A 20,000-nucleotide genomic window follows, 5' to 3' on the forward strand; every position below is an offset into this window, starting at 1 on the left:
CTGAATTCTCTTCTTCATTTGGACCACCATCATATCTGGGAAGAGTTCACTGAGCACTGGGAAGCTTCTCTGTGTCTGTGTGTAATTCTTACTGAAAGTGGCCAAGATTTTTATATCATGTAGTCTGTCCTAAACGTTTAAATTACTTTTTCTTCCTGCTTGTCCTCAGGGCCTTCATTTTCAGCGAAGTGTAGATGATATGGAGAAATGGTTGGAAGATGTGGAAAATGAGTTGAAAGCACCATATAGTACCAATGACCTGGTGGTTTTGAACAGTCATCTGAAGAAACAAGAGGAACTGGAGGAAGATATTGCTGGCCATAGGGACCGGCTGCAAGACCTTGTGGTCACAGCTCAGCAATTCCAGAAGGAGAAGCATTTCCTTGCTGATGAACTAGAAGAGAGAGTGGATCAACTGGTGCAGAGGTGTGTGAGCGCCTGGCCTGTCTCCTGTAATTTTTTCATATTTTTATCAGCCTTTTTCTTCCCCACATATGTTTTTTTCCTTTCCTTCTCTACATCATTCTGAAAAGAACATTTTGCATTCATTCCTTATTAATCTGCAGTCCTCACTGGGTTCCCTTTAAAACCTACAGATACAAAAGTCTACGTGATCCTCTGCAGGAGAGACGTGGGAGTCTAGAGGCAAGTAGACTTCAGTACCAGTTCTTCCGAGATGTTGATGAGGAGTTGGCCTGGGTTCATGAGAAGCTTCCCATGGCTTCCTCCAGGGATTATGGCCAATCCCTGGCAACTGTTCAGAGTCTACAAGAAAAGCACCAGGTAATATTATGTGAGAACCATTCTCAGTCTTTAGAATTAAAAAGAGACCATGGAATTCAATGTGTCTCTGGCAAACTTCATCTCCTGTGCTTTGGATAACAGGATTCACGATGCCAGGGATTACTCTTATCCTTGTCTCATAATAATGACATTTTTCAAAGGATATGTCCATGACTTGGTAACGTGGGATTCCATGCTGTTTATCATTGCAGCAGTGTAGGTACCACATCATATGCCGTTCTGTAGACACACTGGCTCTTTCTGTCAACTGAGTTCAAAACCTGGCCTTTGCAATACAAAATAGATTTTACAAACTGTTGTGCATGCTGTCGTAGCTTCTTTGGGCAACAGATGTCCTAACAAATATGCTTTGAAACTCAGTAAGTACATCCAAGCAAGCTCACTGCTCAGATGTCTCAGGATGAGCTCCCAGGAAAACATTTTTCCCTAAACCTCTTCCTACTCTGGAGGGAGGGAGTTAACAGGATATTATGATGACTCTTAGCCAACCTTGATTCCAGTGGTAGTTTTCAAGACAGCTGCTGAATTATTTCACAAGGTTCAGATGGGCCATCAGAGAAAGCAATGCCTAGAACACTGTCATCTCAAATACCAATAAAACAGCAGCTGCCTTCCTAATAGTTTTTTAATAAGAAGCACTGTCTCTTTGCAAACACGAGGTGGAAGAAAAAAAGAAATTCCTGTTAAAAGTTTCCAGCAGCTATTGGTATTTAATGTTAGCAAATGACAGCCCATTCGTATTTAATGTTACCAAATGACAGCCCATTTAAGAGCCAGGTCAAATGCCTCTGGGGAAAATCTGTGCAATCTGCAATAGGGCTGGGAAAGACAGAGTATCTTATAAAGTGGGAGTGTGTGTGATATATATACAGAGAGAGAGAGAGAGAGTAAGCCCAAGCATTTGGTGCAATCCTCATGTCTACAAATAAAAATCTGAACTTACAAAAAATCTGAAATGTCCCCAGGGTAAAAAGTCAAGACTGCTGCAGGTGACATACTAGGACAGGGATGAAATATCTTAAAAAGTTGATTTATCCTAGATGCACTCACAATTTAATGAAGAATTGTAAAATGTTTTTAAATGCATCTTCTGAAATATTCCTGAGTAAGACCCATGGGCATATTCTGAATAGTTTGCACCTTCTTAGTATTCACTGTAATTCTCATATTTGTAAAAATTCTGTATTTAAGCAAGATGCAGTTGGTGGCTTTGAGATTAGACAGTAAGAACAAAAAGCTTGTTTCATCATGATTAAAGGTATAAATGTTGTTATGTGTGCAATTACTCCTAAAAATTATAAGCTGATTGACATGGTAGGGAAGTAATTAGGTTCATGGAAGAAAAGAAGGCTTGAGTTGAATTAATCTGAGACAATATTTGGGATAACTGAAAAAAATAGTGGAGATACAACTTTAGGCTGCAATTATCTTTGTGTTAATTGGCCAGGTCTCAAAATATTTCAATGAACTGTGAGAATGGGACAGATAGGCCAAAATACCAGTGCATAATAAAATGCCAGTTTTTCCTGCCATTTTGCTTCTTATTCTCCTGGAAGCAGGATTAAAATAATAAGCTTTGAATTCTCAATCTTTTAGTAGCCAGAGTCTCTACACCTTTTTTTAAAGTTGGCTTACAGGCAAGCAAATGTCAGAGGTAACATAACAGTCAAGAATTGAATATACTATTAGTTCCACCCTCTATTGTTTGTCTAAAGAGATTGTGCGTGAAATGTATCAACCTAAAAAAAAAAAAAATACTGTCTTGCAAAACTGCATTTACACACAAATATACATACGCACAGCTGCTTGGCTTCGAACAGTTTTCCCTCACTCCCCCCCGCCCCTTTTTTTTCTTAATTCCTGTTGTTATAAATGAAGTACAGCGAATACATGTTCCTAAATGTTCAACTGCAAAGTTGTTCTTCATGCTGCTAGCTTATTATTAATACACAGTACAAGATGTTTCATAATCTCTGCCACTGGATTGCATTCTGCTGGGGTCAGATCCGGTGTCACTTTCCAACAGCATAGTGGCTGTCTTGAAATTAATAGGGGGAAGGTAAAGGCAAGATCAGAATCAGAGCTGTTTTCCAGCCAAGTCTGATACTTAAGTTGAAAAAGCAGCTCCTCTTCTCAGAGAGGGCATCTCTTCTACATTAACACAGCTCTGCAGTCTAACTCTGAAACTGCTTGTTTCATAGCTAGGAAAATAAACAGAACAATTGTAAAATGGTGGAGTTGGTTTGTGCTCAAGGTGCTCAGGCACAGTTAGCTGTGGACTGCACATCCGCCCACAAACTGATGGCATGCTCCTTGCCCACTCAGGCAAATATCATATGAGGGGGCATATGAAGGTATGCACATGGTTTTAAAATCTACCAGTCTTCAAGAATTAATTTCAAGGAAAGTCTTTGAGAACTGGTTCAGGTAGTTCTCTTCTTGTCCTCTTGGCTGCCTGGTATTATGTGTGTACCCACAGTGTTTGCAATGGCTGTTATGCAAAGCTCCATCTTCTACAAAGGCGCTGGCAAGTGATAAATACTGATGAGCAGGTGAATTGATTGTTCTTCCCTAGACACATTTTAATTCAAGAAACACCATGTAATGAGGTGAAAGTTGGTATATTTCAGTGGAATCTACAGGTAAGAGGTTTGGGGTTAGAACCTCTTCCCTCCACACTCTGAGGTAGAAACACACCGAGATCCAAACTTCATGGCTATATTTGATTTCTATAATCACTTCTTCACCCCAAAAAACTCTTCCACTCCCCTTCAAGCATTCACTCAGACTTTGCACCTCTGACCCACCTTTGTCTATAAAGAACAGATTTATAATGGAATTACATGACTACATAATCTGGTATAAAAATCTCCATAGCTTTTATTTTTAGTCTGTCATTTTACTCTTTACTCTTTCCAGAATTTGGAGAATGAGATAAGCAGTCGGGACGCTTTGACAAAAGCAGTGCTCAGTACAGGGCAGAAACTAGTAAGGGGAGGCCACTCAGCCTCTCGCAAGATTATGGAGCACCTGAAGGAGCTTGAGACTTCTGTAGAAACCTTGAAGGCAGAGGCTCAAGAGAGGAGACAGCGGCTCGTGCAGTCATATGAGGCCCATCTGTTCCTGAATGAGGTAAAGATGGTTCACAAGAGATTTATTTTGGTCTTTCTTTGCTTAAAAGAACCAATACCTATATTGTTGAATGGACGCAAGTGCTGAGATAAGAGCAGAATTCATACTGTCCTGATTTTTCATATCTGGTAAATATGGATACAGTGGAGGAATAACAGTTCCAAGTAACTGTAGTGAGGGATAAACATGTAAGCTTAATTACTCGGTTCTGGGTACACATTCTTTTGAATAGTATCTGCTACATTGCATTACAGGAAGGCCCCTAAGCTGCTCTCTGTTTTCACTGATGTGTCTCTTTGGGCACCAATGCTTTCCAGTTTTCTTTGTCTTGACATAAATCACAGCTGTTCAGGCTCATCCCTTGTTTTATACAGCTACTGGAGGTGGAGGCGTGGCTGGCAGAGAGGAGCTTCATTCTGGAGACCTCTGATTATGGGAAGAATGAAGAATCCACACAAGCTTTACTTCGTAAACTTGAAGCCACCAAGCTGGACATGGATGGTTTCAGGCCCCGGATTGAGAAAGTACAGGAGACAGGTGCCAGCTTAATAAACAAAGACAGCCCAGAGAGGTAGGAAAGTGAAAACAGGCTTCTGCTCCAGGTCTAACTGAAATGCCCAGAGAAGACAAATACAGAAAAGTTCAACCTCCAGCAGCTGTTTGATGACGTGTTCAGAAATATAACTTCAGAGGACATCAATCCCTCCTTCACAACCATCACACACACGCAGCTCCCGAAAAGCTTGATGATTGTTTTAATGTTTTCATGACTGTTGTTTTAACAACAGGCCAATTAGTGCCAATCAGCTTCTTTGTCCATTGTCTATTCCCAGGAACTGTCATCTAGTTCTCATTTACCATAAAGGTTCAAAAACCACTATGCTTGGGAAAGGAAAGGACATTCTTGACAGTTCACTGTTTTTCATTGCCAATTTGCTTTTATATCTGGGGAGGAGGAAGTGAAAAGAGCAGCCATTCATATGAGATGATACTTTAATTTCCTGAACTAGCTAGTTTTAATGGCTTGGCGTAACTCACTCCATGATGTTATCTGGTTTCTTCTGTATTTTGAAGGTGTTGCAAATTCAACCTGTCAGAAAAGACAATATTCAAAAAGAACAGTAAAACAAAGACATCTTTTGATTCTTGTTCTTTGCAGTCCAGCCATACTTTCAAAGCTCCAGGGGATCCTAGCAGACTATCAGTCTCTCCTACAGAAGGCTGAGACCCAGAGAAAACGCCTGCAAGAACAATTCCAGCTCTACCAGTTTGAAAGAGAATTCCAGCTGGTGGATGCATGGCTTTCCAGTAAACAGTCTGTAGCAGAGTCCGATGACTATGGGCAGGACTTAGATGATGTTGAGGTAAAATAAAATAAAAGGTATTGTATGTATTGTGTGGCAAAGCAGGAATATATTTGCTGCAATTTTTGTGTAGCTGCTGGCAGCGAAGCGTGTTACAGTGACAAAAACTAAGCAAACAAGTTCTCTCTGCAGCAAGAACTCAGACCGGTTTCTGTCTGCTTATACAAGGCTCTCTGAGGTAGTGTCTTCCAATGGAAAAAGTAGTGTGCATCAGAAAGTTAGCTTTTTCTTGGGATAAGGTGAGGTCAGCACACTTCATTGCAGGCCCTGATTATATATTTGACAGGGCCTAAAAAATTTTACACGACCAGGGCCATTGTCTTGTAACAATTTCGGTGGAAAACACTGGGATGCAGCATTCACACCTCTAGCTGCTGATTTCAAGGATAAATTTCTCCTCAGGGCACACAGTGCAGAGAGGTATAATTCATAGTGTCCACTCCTCAACAACTGCTGCATATGTGGACAGCCTAACAGATTATGTTTCTTAGCTTTTGATCAGGGCAGCATCTGTTTGTCAGGATGTGAGTGGTTTTTCTCTGTGACATAAGATGTTAAATGATCAAGACAATAGATGCCTTTTTCTGACTCCAGATCATCTGGGTTTATCAAGTGATTTGCACTTGTAGACTGCAATACATAGCTTTTGTGTTACACAATACAGAGAAAGTGATTCCTTCTGCCTCTTTCACAGAGGTAGGCAGAAATTCTTATATCTAAGTCTGTGTCCCCATTTATCCCACAGGTGCTGGAGAAAAAGTTTAAAGATTTTGTAAATGAGGTGAAACCTCTGGGACATTCCAAAGTTGTCTACTTAAATGAGTTAGCATCTAAACTAGAGAAGGACGGCCACAGCAAGATGGACATTATCCAGAAGAGAACAAAGCAAATCAATGAGACGTGGGAGAAACTATGCCATGCCATCCAGGCAAGGACAGAGGTAGGAAATATATGAAAAATTGGGGCATTGGATTCCCTGCAGTTTCCCATGTCCCCCTTCCTTGTCCAAACCAGTGCATTGCTCATGTTGAACACGAGGTTTATAAAAGCAATGTGTGTATTCTGTTCTATTCTTTCTTGATCTGTTTTGCTTTACAGCCACTGCTTACCCTACTGTTCCTGGCAAGACTGATACTTGAAAGATATTTATCAGCCTAGAGTAATTCTGTTTTTCTTAATTCACTGCTAGCTCTGGTTTCTTGAAAAACTAAGCCAATCTAATGGTTTACCACCACTAACAGGAGGCTGGCTCTGGCACTCATTGGACTCTTTATTGAACTACTTCAGCTTATTAAACAAGATGAAAACTCTCCAGATTTTTTTTGCTGAGTTAATTACTTGAAGTCAAAGAAGGGGTATGGAAGAGGAGGTGATAGAGGTGATAGAGACAAACCCCCTACCTTTTGGCAGCAGTTAACTGTTAAATCAGCTTACTCCCTCTTGTGAAACTGCAGTCACAGATGTGTTTGGAAAAGCAAAGAGGACACATAGAACTCAACATTTTTGTTTGCCTTCAGGAGAACCTAAAATGTCAGATGTTCTCAACTCTCTTTTTCATTACCATTACATACACATTTTGCTTATGAAGTAGCTCAAGCCCACTATTGTCTGTTAGCAGCAGTAAATGCAGGATAATTGTTAATATATAGTTTCAATGTAAAATAGTATTAAAACATTTTTTAACCCTCTCATTTCAGAAAACCTATTTTTCACTTAACTCCGCTTATTTTCACTGTTGGCAGTGTAGGCCTCTAGTCCAAGCAAGTTTTTAGGACACTTTCTGTGGTTGAGAGCACTGCCTTTAGAGGGCAATTCATCTTACGTAGGGATAAATGGCTCTTCAGAGACATCTGTTTCTTTCTATTGACAAAGAGAACTTGGGGGAATTAGGTTAGCTTGAACACCTCACTTTCAGGTGACTTAATTGGGAAAGTGTTTCACTCCCACTCTTGTTCAGTCTGTACTGCATTAGGACATATTAGGGTTCCCCTTTTTTGTGCTACAGACATGATATATAGTATTTTCATTAAATTGTTTCTTTATTCCAGAATCTAAGAGCAGCCCAGCAAGTTCACCAGTATGATCATGATGTGGATGAAGTAAAGGGCTGGATGCAGGAGAAAGAGGCAGTGGTGGATATAGAAGATTATGGATATGACCTTGCAGGTGTACAGACACTTCTCAGCCAGCTTGAGGGAGTAGAGGTAAGGGGATCTGTCATAAAGCAGTCGCAGAAAAGCATAAATGGCAAAAAAAAAGAGGAGACTGATGCTTGATTTGAAATCCTATCAAGTGCCTCATTTGCAGGCCAACAAATGGTTAATTTATTGCACCCTGAAATGTTCTTTGTGCTTCACAGAAGGGGGCCTTTTCCTCCTGTTTTTAACATTGTGATATTATTAATACTTTTGCTTCTAAAGATGAGCTTCTCTTCTAAAATCTATTCCAAATTGTTATTATAATTGCAAAGGTGTCATCCAAACTACAAGAGACTTCAGCTCCACACTTATCAAAATAATCAGTGTGTCACATCTAAAGAACCTTCTTTGATGTTTGATGATGAATGTTAAAAGGCAGTAGGAGGAAACTGAGAGGAAAAGTCTTGACAGAGTCATATTTCTAGCCTCTGTGCAGCCAGTGGCTAGAAAAGATGTGCACCATCTTTAAAAACTGCTTTTGATAGATGTAAGTAGTGATTTGGTCTTACAATACATTCTGTCTCTGTTCCAGAGAGATCTAGGAGCCATCATGAAAGAGCTGGAACGGATTCGGGGAGAGGCTTGGCACCTCAGCCGCGTATACCCTCAAGTCAAGGAAAACATCATGGAGAGACTCACAGATGTGGATGAGTGCTGGGAAAACCTGGACAAGAAGTTTCTGGAGAGGAAGGCAAGACTGAGCCAGGCAGAACAAGTCCAGCTTTACTTCAATGACTGCAGGGAGCTGATGTATGTGCTGGCCTCTTGAGTTTGGCAGTGGGCCTTATTTCTTGTCTTTTCCATACAGGATTTTCTAAATTACACCTGTCAGTTATTTGACTCCTGTCTCAGATGCTCCACAGCTTGCTTGCAAATCTCTTTTGAATAATAATGCATGGCACCTTCTCAAAAGCACTTCACAGAATTTACCACATATCAGAGGTGACCATGCCACTCCACTTAAGCACAGTGTGCATGACAAACCCACATTTTTAGACTATTTCCTAGACAGTCTTGGAAAATTCAGTCACTCTGGATAGCTTTGGTAGTCTCACAGTTCCAATTGAAAATACTGTTCATTCTGTAGGAAGATGGGGAAGTCTCTGCTAGAAAGTCAAGTAATTTGTACACCTATACAGACATGAGTGGCCATTTCTCCCAGAGTCAAAGCAACTACGTTAAATATTACCTTCCAGAATGGGTTAGCACTTGCTCAAGTGCTGAAAGTGTTTTGCACACATGTATTTAATGCCATTGCCCATATGTACATACTCTTCTGCCCATTCTTCTTGGGGGTCAGTTTTTTGCAAGAATTCATTTGCTGAGAAATTCCATGATTTTTTCCTTTTTTAATCTGAATTAGAACAAAATGCTGAATGTTTAAAGCATCTACAAAACATACTTTTTAAAAAAGATATGTTGAGCTAAATGTCTCATTTTGTTTAAATCAGTCATGCCAAAGTATCTATAAGCAGAGGTCTAATGTAAAAAATTAAATAAATAATGGAAATATGTTGTACTCAGTGGCAGACCAACATTAAAATACTGTATTTTATCATTTTAATGTCATTTTCATCAAAATTGATACATTTTTTATGGAAATTGTGTTTTTTAAACAGGATTTATCGCAGAAGAAATATGGACATTTTTAGTTCAGTGTAGTTAATGAAAGAGTTAATCCATGACAGGAGTAGAAATACAAAGACAGTGAAGTGGTTATCACTGATTACTGCACATTTACTATGCTAAGGGATAGATCCTGAGCTCAGGTAAATCAAGATGCATTGGTCTATGCCAGTTGAGGCTCATGTAGTAGAGAATTTTCCTTAAGACGTGTCTATCAATATGCTTCTTTGCATGAGCGCTCTGTATGCGTATGAAGAACTTTCATGCATGTTGATAAGGTTAGATGGACATCTGAAAGTCTCTGTGTCCCTGCACCATGTATAAAAGTACTGCGAATGTGTACAGCCTAGGCATTTGCATTTACAGTTCTTCCTGAGGAACTGAATTGGCAATGCTTCAGTATGTATAGATGCTGCAGCTGTCTTTCTTTCTAACAGGCTATTTATTGAAACAGCACTGGGAATATTATATCAGGTTATAAAAATCCATAGATCCATGAGTGAACCTTCATCAATGTATTTGTATATTCATATCTTTAGTGAGCAAATAAAAGTCTGTTTACGTGTGTCCACAGCCACGGGATATGTACATTCCTGAGTATCCAACAGACTCAGATTCCTTCCGTTTTTACTCTTTTGACTCTATTCTGTAGGGCCTGGGCCAATGAGATGCATGCACTAGTGATATCTGAGGAACTGGCAAATGATGTCCTGGGAGCTGAACTGCTTATCAAGCGTCATGAGGAATACAAGCGTGAGATAGAGAAGCAGTGGCTAAAATATGAAGAAATGCAGCGGGCAGGAAGTGACCTGATGAAGAATGGACACTTCATGTCTGTGGAGGTGTGTTGATGAGTTAAATATTTTACAAACAAGAGTGAACAAAGAGCACATTAAATAGGCAGGAGTTGCAGCTTTGTCTCTCTTTCAAAACAGAAGTAGTAAACAGGACAATCAGGTTCTCTACTATTAAAAGCTGCAGACTTCATGTGACATGTAGAAAAAGAAAAAACCCCTTTTAAAGTTCTTACTCCTCTAAAAACTGATTTTGAAGCTGACCATAAAGGAAAAGTCACTGGATTGATTGTGGCTATGTGGGGGGTAGGGAGGTATTGCTATTCCACAGAAAAGATGCGCCACATCATAAATGAGATTTTAGCATTTAAGAACACAAGACCTAGGATAAAATACATCACAATGCAATCAACCATAGGATGGAGTGATGTCCCTGAGTACACCAGAAGATATGTAATTCTTCAGAAATATTACGGAGCCAAAGGGGCAAGAACATTAAAATTTCTGTGATTCTGTTATCTATGTACCTTTAGACTTTGACTTTTTCAGGGGTCCCAAGCTTGTGTTGATACTGTCAGTAGATCCAGAGATCACACCACCAAAAACATCTTCAGAATTTATGCAAGATTACAATACTTCTGTTGTAGAAAGAATTAGAGAACTTTCCACAGTTTAAGGCTCTCTGTTGTTGCCTTGCCATAAATGGATGTATTTGTTGAATCTTCTGGTTCTCAATAGTTCTATAATACAAACTCTCTGGTTATAAAGTTTCATCATGGGAAAGCAGATAGCAGAATATTGGTCATACAGTATATGGAATATGCATACAATTATAATATATAGCTATACAACATACAGGCTAAATGAATTCAAGTAATAAAAATGAGGACTCAGACATCCTTTCTAAACTATGTTAACACCACAAAGTTATCTAGAGGTCATCTTCTGGATCATGAGGGCAGAGTACACACTAGATGGCTGTCACATGAAAGTCTGATTGGATTTTTCACCTCCTGGCATTGCAAACGTTCTTTTTCTAGATTGAAGAAAAACTGTTAGAGCTCTCAGAGCTGATGAAGAAGGTAAAGGAGAGCTGGGACATGAGAAAAGAGTTATATGAAGAAAACTGGGAGATTCAATTGCTCCGCAGAGAGCTAGAACAAGCAGAAGCATGGCTGGCTGCCAAGGAGAGCTTTCTTTCAGATCCTAGCTATGGGGTGAGTGATGACAGTGCAACACTATTGAAATGTCTCTTAGCATATACAGAGTGCTTGGAGCATGCATTAGCTTGGGCCTGAAGTTAATCACAATCTAAACAGTAATGCACCCTTGAGATCACAAAGGGCAGGACCTCTGTTCTCTTACAGAAGTGAGCCCAGGACAGTTGCTGCATTTTACATGGTGATGGGCTCCAGGACATGGCTCCACCATGGGGTGGTAGAAGACTGGGGAGAATTCCAGACCATTTTTTCATACACTAAGATAACTTGCAGAGGGTTCAACCTTCCCTGTCATGTTGAGAGCCTGTTTTGAAAGGAAAAAGGGTTTTTCCCCACCTTGTGTTGGGCGGTAGAATGTTTTGCACAGATGGCTTGATAGCTAGCTCGTAAATTCCTATTTAAAAACCAACATCCACAGTTTTGTTTTTTTCTCGTTGTGGACTGTCTTCTGATGGTTTATAAGACAGGAAAACAATGTCATAAACTCAGGTATCGAAAACTAAGCAGAACACAAGACAGAGGTTTAAGATGCATGTGTTGTAGGGCAGGAATAAACTCTGTATCTAGCACAAGTACTTGATCTGTATGTAAACAGTTATAGTTGGCAGCCATGGTACCACATGGCTTTGCAGAAAAAAAGAAGGTTGTTATTTGAGCTCTTTTTTTCATGTACAGCAGACAAAACTGCAAGCTACAGACCTTTTTTTTTAAGCATAAATTAAGATTTTTCACACACTACCAGGGGTTTAGACATTCAATTACAAAAATTTCCAAATCACCATTTGACTAAATAGAATGGGTAAATCTGAAAATCTAAGGCATAATCTTTTCCGATGGACTTGATTTTGGACTTCTGTATTTGATAATTTTTCCATTCAGGATTCAGTGTCTGAAGTAGAGGAATTACTGAAGAAGCACCATGATTTTGAGAAGATGCTTGCAGCTCAGGAGGAGAAATTTGCTCAGCTCAGCAGGAAAACTAAGGTGAGAAGGTGAAGGTTGATGAGCTGTGCATGAGACAGGATAATGTGGGTCCTTGAATGTTTGGGGCTCACTCACTCCATGTAAGAATGAACTCCTGTGCTGAGATGGAGTAAATGAGCGACCAAAGCTGAGTTATTGCAGATAGAGCAGCTGAGAATGAGACCTGTAGGTGGATCAAAAGAGTCCAACTAGCTTGCAAAAGCTCTAGGGGAGCAGTGGAAGCTTTCTTCTGCCAGGAGCAGCAAAAAGGGTGTGTAGTGCACATTGGTGTGTGAGAAACAGGGTGATCCCTTGCTACATGAATGGAGAGATTTTGATTCATTCGGGATTTCAGTAGGGAGCTGCAGCCACCTGGCAGTGCTGGAGGATAGCAAAGGGCTGAAAATAAAGGGCGACCAAGGCAGAGACAGGCCTTTTTCCTTCTGGCATCAGAGTTCTACAATGGATTGTATTAGGTACCAAAAACACCCAGTCAGCCTCCCAGATCCTGTTTCAATGTTTTTTTAAATTATTTTCCTGAAACAACCAGCAAAACCTAGCTTTTATGTTTGGCATTACGCTAAAAATTAGCTTAGCTGAGTCTGCCTTGTGTTCAGTGATTTGCAAATTGGCTAAATGAAGGGACGAAGGTCCTCCACTCTAAAATTTTTCATGAGAACACCCCTGGATACTCACTGTTCCTACAGCAAACTTAAAGAAGCAGTGCCACAGAAGAGAAGCATAGTTTCTCTAGAGCTTATTGAAGACTCAGCCTCTAGAAAAGTTAGCAAGGGCAGGATTCATTGCATTTGAGATTAACGGCCATCAGTATTCATGATTTGGGCAACAAAATAATGCTCAGCACACAGCAATTAAGTTCAGTTCTAACTCTAAGAATGCCAATGGAGGTACAGGCCTTAAAATTCAATGCCAGGAGAGAGTATATTTGAAAAACTATTCCTCCTTAAAATAAAAAAACCGTAGGTAAGTACCCATGAATGCAATGAAGGTAGTTTTAAAAAATGTACTGCTTGTGCCCTACAGAGGGAGATGAATCTTCTGAAACAAGTGGACACAGAAGAGAGTGAGCAGAAGGATAAAGGCAAAGTTGTACGGGTTCCCTCTCTGAAAAGAAAAACATCTGACAAAAGGAATGCACCACCAAAAGTGACAGAGATAAAGAGCACAACGCCACTGTCATCTGTGCCCTTAGCCAGCCTGTCTTGGATGGCTCCACTTGAGACTATTTTCTCCCCTGTTGAAAAGTCTCCGTCGACATTCCAACAGCTCATTGCTGGGGGAGTCCCAGAAGTGCTGAGCAGCAACAAAACAGAAATGAAAGCTGAGGGGAGGCTCAGTGAGATTATCACTCCACCTACACCAAAGACAGTGGGTCCACGAGCTACCTCTTTGGGAAGTCACAGTTCTTTAAGCTCTCCTTTATCTCCTCCTCCCATAAGCCAGCAACACAGCAGTAGTTTGTCAGAAGCCTATGCCACAGGCCTTTTATCACCTCAGGAAAAAAGTGCTAGCAGCAACTCTTTCTCCAACCTCCAGACAAAACTAATGGCAACTCCACCCAAGCCTGGCCAAAGGTCACTAGACAAATCACCAAACTTACTGCTGTCTAACTCCTCTTCTGAGAGATTAGAGAAAACATCTTCGGTAAGTCCCAGGGATTCCTGGCTCTCTCCTCACAAAACTGCTATCCTGTGCTAGTTAAAGTAAGGAAATACAGGAAGCTCTGTATGAAAGCCCCAAAGAACACTACACAGTGGGCATTTCAGCAGATACACTTATGGATCCGAACACCAAAAGGCATTTTACGTGCCTTCGCAGTTGATACACTTTCCAAAAAGACTGTTGATTTAAGCAGCTAGGTATAGCTTAGAGGCATTTTTAATTTGCTCAGCTTTATAGCCTAGGTCTTGACAACTGTATTGGTTTCTGTTTTTCTTTCCCAAACTAGAGGTTATTCATGCTGCTGAATACTCAGCAGAGCACTTAACAAGAGCTAGGAGATGCAAAGTCTTGCAAAGAGGCAACACTGCTGATTTACCACTACCCTTTATGTGAGGTGGTGGTGCTTAGTGTCCACTGAGTTCAGAAGTCAGGGAGAGGCAGGACTTAATGGCACCCTTGCCAGAGAGCTGACCTGCTGCAAGAGTAGAACCAGCAACTCCTGTTTGCTCACCCTGGCAGGAAATGCACTGTTAACTCATGGACAGGTAAAAATTGTTCTCTTCCCCTCTTGCACTTTGAGAGGAATGCGTTTGTCATATACCCAAGTGTGCCAGGACAACACTATATATTGGTGTAACTCAGTATTATTGCAGGGATGGTATGAATAACTTTAGCAATTTAAGCTGTAAATTATATTTAATAATATAAAAATAATATTAATTAATTAATACACCATGGAAGAGCAAATTCCATGAGCAAATTGTTCTAGGAGGACGTGAATTCTCTTCATTTAGGTAGTATATCAGAGATACGACTGCAACCTAGAGTGGATTTCTAGCTGTGCTGTGAATGTAAAGGCTAGAGGCAGAAAAGATCAGTTTCGCTCTGTGGAATTTATCTAGAAAGACCTTCAGAAATTATAACATTTGTTTAAGGGCCATTTTAAAGTTAAACAGCAATATTCTTGTGTGTCTCAGGTTTCTGCAAGTCTCCAGCACATGGAGGGATTCCTAGAAAAGAGAGACCAGCTCCTCCCAGGAAGACAACAGGTAGAAACAAATGCCATCAGTCTGGGTTAATTCATCTTTCCTCGAGTTATAGGCCAGATCTGGTTTGACTTCTTCAGGATAAACTCTTGCTGAAGAGGAGCTCAGGACTGTGGGTTTAATTCAGTTACCACTAAAATGCATGAAGTGTCCACACAGTACCTGATCAAGCCCTTAAGAGAAAGAGACAATGGAATTTTTGCCTGTCATGGGAATCATGCAGAACAGGGTCTGTCTACATTTAATGGATTTATGAACCAGAGCCTAGGCTGTATGAACATATTAATTATGTTTCCCTAATTATAAATACAGGTTTCAATATATGAAATGAACTGGGAAAAAAAAAATATTAAAAAAAAAAATACAAGCTTGTATCAGCATGTGGTGGCTTGTTGGCAGAGGAAGCCCTCATTCCTATGCTCCCAATGCTTACAATTTCTAACTGTGCTAGAAGAGAATTAATGTTTCTGTTTATCTTTGAAGAAGTGGTTTGTTTAATCCAGGGCTGAATGAAACTGAAATCTAAAGTCTCATCCTGAGAAAGAATATCACTTCAGGTCAGTAGGCTAATGATCATAACAGGGCAGGAAATTTCCTAATATTCACCACCAATCTGCAGACACCTGAGTGTTTGCTGAGGTATTGCATGTAAACAAGTTGTCTTGGATAGTTTGTCCCATAGGGTATTTCCTCTGAAATTTTTAACTTGAAAGACCTCTAAAAAAATTATCTGGTATGGAGTCCATCTTCTGGAAGAGAAATTTAGTTTTTCCTCTCTTCTGGATACACTAAATTTAGTCTGATACTGAACTTCCATCTTACCAAACAAGAAAAACTATGACTCATCTTCCTCAGGACTTTTTCCATCCTTTTCTCTGAATGACCAAATTGTCAACTTGATTCACTGGCATAGAAAAATAAGAATATACACAACTAATAGGATCCTTCATCCAGAAGGGTCACATGGCACTAGGCTAACCTTACACTGGTACATAGTTGCAGTAGGGAAGAGCAGCTGCTTTTGTACAGTGTTCAGTAATATTCCAATGGGGTTAGTTTAGGAAATGAAGAAGAATTCAGCAGCCACATTAGATCGAAACCACACACTTCACAAAACTAGACTGTGACCAGCAGTCAAGGGCCAGCATTCCAGCTGGGAAAAAACTGGAGCTTTTAGTGGCGAAAAATAGACATAACTTTGATTACCCACCTCCTCTCAAAGATGTTGCTGACCACAACATGGTGTAGAGCTTGCTTGCACCATGTTGTATGGTTTGTTATTGATGACTCGCAGAGAGACCCTTCCTGAATCACCCACACCAGAAATTATAGCAGGTTCTGTTTTTCTAGGAGATAATAATGACTAAGAGAACTTCTGTGATCATAATCTGTGCAGCTTCTGGCTTCCTTTGGAAGTTGCACATGAAAGATTTCACTACTCCAATAAAATATATAGCTAATAATTGGATTTTTATTACCCTTTCTATTCACGTAGCCAGGCTCAAGGTCTTGGAAATCTTTCTACGTAAAACTTGATGGATTAAAGCTTGATTTCTATAATGATGAAAAAGAAGCATCTAAGGTAATTTTGGTTTTGAATCTTTCTAGTAATCTCTGTGTTTACCTATCTAAAAATGCATTTAAAAGAAAATAGAGTTACATTTGCTTTGCTTTGGGGCTGGGGTAATCAGTTCTCTTTCAAATGTCAGCTGAATGAAAATTCAACAAGTGTTCAACTGATACCAACTATAAGACAGAATAATAAGCTTTCAGAAATTTTCAAACATATTCCTTAAAATAAGTATCTTATTAAAGAATTGCCTTCAAGTTATAATGCAATAGTCCATTGTTCCTCTGTGGTTCTTCATATTCAGTGATCCTAGTTATAAAGCAGAAAAAGATAGTATGGGTGTGTAGTCAGCCTGCAGGTTGGTATGGAATTGAATCCTAGCAGAAAAGACACAGAAGACATTTTGTTGTTACTTCATCCTCCTTCAGAACGTATCCACGCTCCTGTCCCTCGGTATTCCTGGCGCCAAATGTGAAAGGCTGGTAAATTACATCAGGAAAGAAAATGCCTTCATGTTGCGGTAAGTCTTATGGAGAAGTGCACTAATAAAAACGTACACAGCTACCTGTACAGCTGTATTTGCCTACGGTCACCTGAGTCTATATGTTGTTATGAGACATAACTGAAATGTCTTACAGTGCTTGCCCCACTCATAAGGACAGCAGGTATAAAGCAAGGCTAACTAGAGTTCACCCTCTCCTATCTTTATTTACAGGCTGAGAGATGGGGCCGAGTATTTCTTCGCAGCACCTTCTCAGACACTGATGGAGGACTGGCTGCAATCACTACAGAATAATATAGGTACATTCTCACTTCCTTCAAGAATGAACTGTGTTTTTAGCAAGTGATGGTGAGAGAAAGAGAAGAGAATGAGAAACTGTCCTTAGTCTGGGGCATTCTGAGCTGTGCTTTTTGCCTCTGTTAAGCAGTAGTACACAAGTCGTCTGCCACCTTGCACTGTAATGACCTGGCAGGAGAATGCCCAGGGTGACTTGCAAAGCAGCCTTTCAATTGTACTGCGGCCAGCATCAGGTTATCAGGTTATTCCCAGGGAGGGTCCTTGCCCAAGGGCTGTATTCATCCTTTTATTAAGGAGTTGCTTTGGATATTGATCAACAGCTTTTCTTCTTAATCTGGATCTCTTTCTGGACACCTCACTAGGCAGTGACTTACTGGAAAGGAAGCCAGAGCACAATTATAACAATGATGTTCAGAGAAAATTGTTTAGGACCCAGAAATGGCAAACTCTGCCTCTAACACTACAGAAGGTTTTTATTTGTGGTCTTTCACTCTGCAGGGCACGGTAACAGATCACATTCGACGATGATGCTGCAGACTTTCACTCCAAACACAGAGACCTCCCAGACGAGACTGTGGGACTTTCCAGACAGATACTCTGCTGAAAGACTAACCAGCAAAAGTTCACTCCTGAGGTAGGGGCTCTGTGCTGCAAAGCTGAACTGACGTCACCGTTGTTTGTGCTTAGGTAGCAGTCGTCTACAAAGGGAGATTGCCCTGAGGTCAAAAAGTCCCGCTCCTCTGTCACTAATCCAGTAACATACATAATTCTTGAAGATGACTCTGCCTCACATTAATTTGTGTCATTTATGATGTGTTACAGCCAGTTTTTTAAAATGGGCCTCACTGCAGTCAGCCATGTCCTGTCTGTGGTTGATGACTTAAAATCGGGACACCGAGAGGAATTCTTGTATTACCTATTGTAGGCACCAAAGTTGCTGAAATAAAGTATCTGATCTGAAGACTGGGTAACCTTTATGTTCAATGGAGAGAGACTTGTTCCAACAAATGAGAGAATCAGAGCCGGAGTCTACAATAGGTGCCTTGGATTTTCCTCTGAACGTTCTCTCCAGCAAGGTCTGAAAGGAACACAGCCTCCTAATTTAAGGAGCCAAACCAGTTGTCTAAAATTACATTGTTTGAATACTTTCCTCAAAGGCTGTTTTTAAGAATCGAAACACAGGCATGTAAAACACAGCCACAGCCAAATTTGGAAATTTGGCCTGTAGTGTAAATCAATTTCTGTTGCATTTGGAGTCTGAAAAATCTTACAGACTATGATGTGAAATCCTAGTCCCTCTGCCTGGTGGATTTTTGCTGCTGAGCTAGATGCCTAACAAGTTCTTACATATACATGGTGACTTAAACTCCTCTAAATTGTACCTGACTCTCTGGTGATGCATGTTGTTGATAGGAGAACACCTTCCTTCAAAATCAAACCTGAGAGAGAGTCTGCAGAATTTTCCAGAGATTTTAAGGAAGATGGGACTGCAGTGACACAAGCCTCCATCACCACCCTGAGCCTAGAACAAAGTGGTAATAGAACAAAACTGCTTTCATCTCTACTAGAAGCAGGAAGACAAAAATGACATTTGCCTCAATGAATACCAGATCCTTCACCATCATATCTTAACCCAGCCCTCTGGAAATGCATTGGTATGTTTTAAGTTAATCACTACCCTTGGAACTTACTTTAATTATGTATTAAATCTAGTAAAGCCATTAAATATAATTAAACAGGACTGCATCTGGTATACTTTTGTGTATACAATGACTCCATCATTCATCATATCACCTAAGTGATATCTACTCCAAGTTACCAAATGGAAGAGCAGAGGGACCTTTAAGCCAGACAGCTCAGGTGAAGTGACTCTGTGAGACAAAAACGGGGAGCACTGAGCAGAGCTCGAGGTGCAAGCTGTGAGTGAACAGCAGTCACCTGCAAGTCACTTTGCAGGTATCAACGGATAAGAATTAAGGGGGTTGGGCGGTCTGTACACCACAGAAGCAGAAGTCTCAAAGGGAACACTTGTTACATAATTCCTGCAGTGTTTTGTAGTCTCCACAATCTTTCATTTTTACTACACATTAGCCAACAATTCCCTAACTATATGCCAATTCTTTCTGGATGAGGTTACCAGGAAAAAAAGTCCTGCAGAGTTACTAATTTTTAATGGAATCTGAAACTAAAATAATGCATGAACAATCTGTCTTTCAGTGTAAAAGGAGAGGAAAAGCAGGATAGCAAGGAGGAGGTCTAGTCCCCAGACCACTGCTCTCAGAAAGACCAAAAACTAGATTGATTAACCAGCCTATTGGGAAGCTGGGTTGAGTAGGAATTATATAAGATAGTCTTTTGGGAAAACGTGGGTAAAGGAAAAAAACATGTCTAATAGTATGTTATCTGTATGAAGTCTCATCTTGTTCTCATTACACTATTGGCCTTTTTCACTCTTCTTAAATTCCTATAGCTGAACAGGGTGTCAAGTGCACACAAATTTTTATCTCCACGGTGCATGCAGCAAAGTCCCAGCATGATGCAGCAGCAGCAGTGCCATAAAGACAGGTGACCACATCAGTAGGAGTCTGTTCTTTTTAGCAAGTAGTATAACGCTTACTTTGAAAAGATACCACTCCGTGGGCTAAACACAGAAGTGTTGGTGGGATGGGACCTCTGGAGGTCTGTATTCAGTGTCTTACTCAAAGCCAAATAATCATCAACACTAGATCAGATTGGGTATGGTTTTGTCTAGACAAGCCTTAAAAACCCTCTAAGGATGGCAATTCCACAGTCTCTCTGGG

General features: G+C 40.3%; 1 protein-coding gene across 1 annotated transcript in view; it reads left to right on the forward strand.

Moving 5' to 3' along the window:
• The window catches only part of SPTBN5 (spectrin beta, non-erythrocytic 5), a 94,870-nt gene extending 76,026 nt beyond the window's left edge, over window positions 1-18,844 (forward strand). The window contains exons 50-67 of the mRNA XM_009820859.2: window positions 170-426; window positions 597-783; window positions 3,724-3,936; window positions 4,311-4,507; window positions 5,096-5,300; window positions 6,046-6,240; window positions 7,349-7,504; window positions 8,031-8,248; window positions 9,777-9,966; window positions 10,959-11,135; window positions 12,018-12,122; window positions 13,146-13,766; window positions 14,762-14,833; window positions 16,326-16,412; window positions 16,829-16,920; window positions 17,116-17,201; window positions 17,698-17,833; window positions 18,613-18,844. Coding sequence (XP_009819161.2) covers window positions 170-426; window positions 597-783; window positions 3,724-3,936; window positions 4,311-4,507; window positions 5,096-5,300; window positions 6,046-6,240; window positions 7,349-7,504; window positions 8,031-8,248; window positions 9,777-9,966; window positions 10,959-11,135; window positions 12,018-12,122; window positions 13,146-13,766; window positions 14,762-14,833; window positions 16,326-16,412; window positions 16,829-16,920; window positions 17,116-17,201; window positions 17,698-17,833; window positions 18,613-18,787 — 3,369 coding nt within the window. The 3' untranslated portion in view covers window positions 18,788-18,844. The remainder of the gene's footprint in view (window positions 1-169; window positions 427-596; window positions 784-3,723; window positions 3,937-4,310; window positions 4,508-5,095; window positions 5,301-6,045; window positions 6,241-7,348; window positions 7,505-8,030; window positions 8,249-9,776; window positions 9,967-10,958; window positions 11,136-12,017; window positions 12,123-13,145; window positions 13,767-14,761; window positions 14,834-16,325; window positions 16,413-16,828; window positions 16,921-17,115; window positions 17,202-17,697; window positions 17,834-18,612) is intronic.
• Window positions 18,845-20,000: the final 1,156 nt, after the last annotated feature.

The sequence above is a fragment of the Gavia stellata genome, chromosome 7 (genome assembly GCF_030936135.1).
Source record: "Gavia stellata isolate bGavSte3 chromosome 7, bGavSte3.hap2, whole genome shotgun sequence".
In the NCBI taxonomy this organism is placed as follows: domain Eukaryota; kingdom Metazoa; phylum Chordata; class Aves; order Gaviiformes; family Gaviidae; genus Gavia; species Gavia stellata.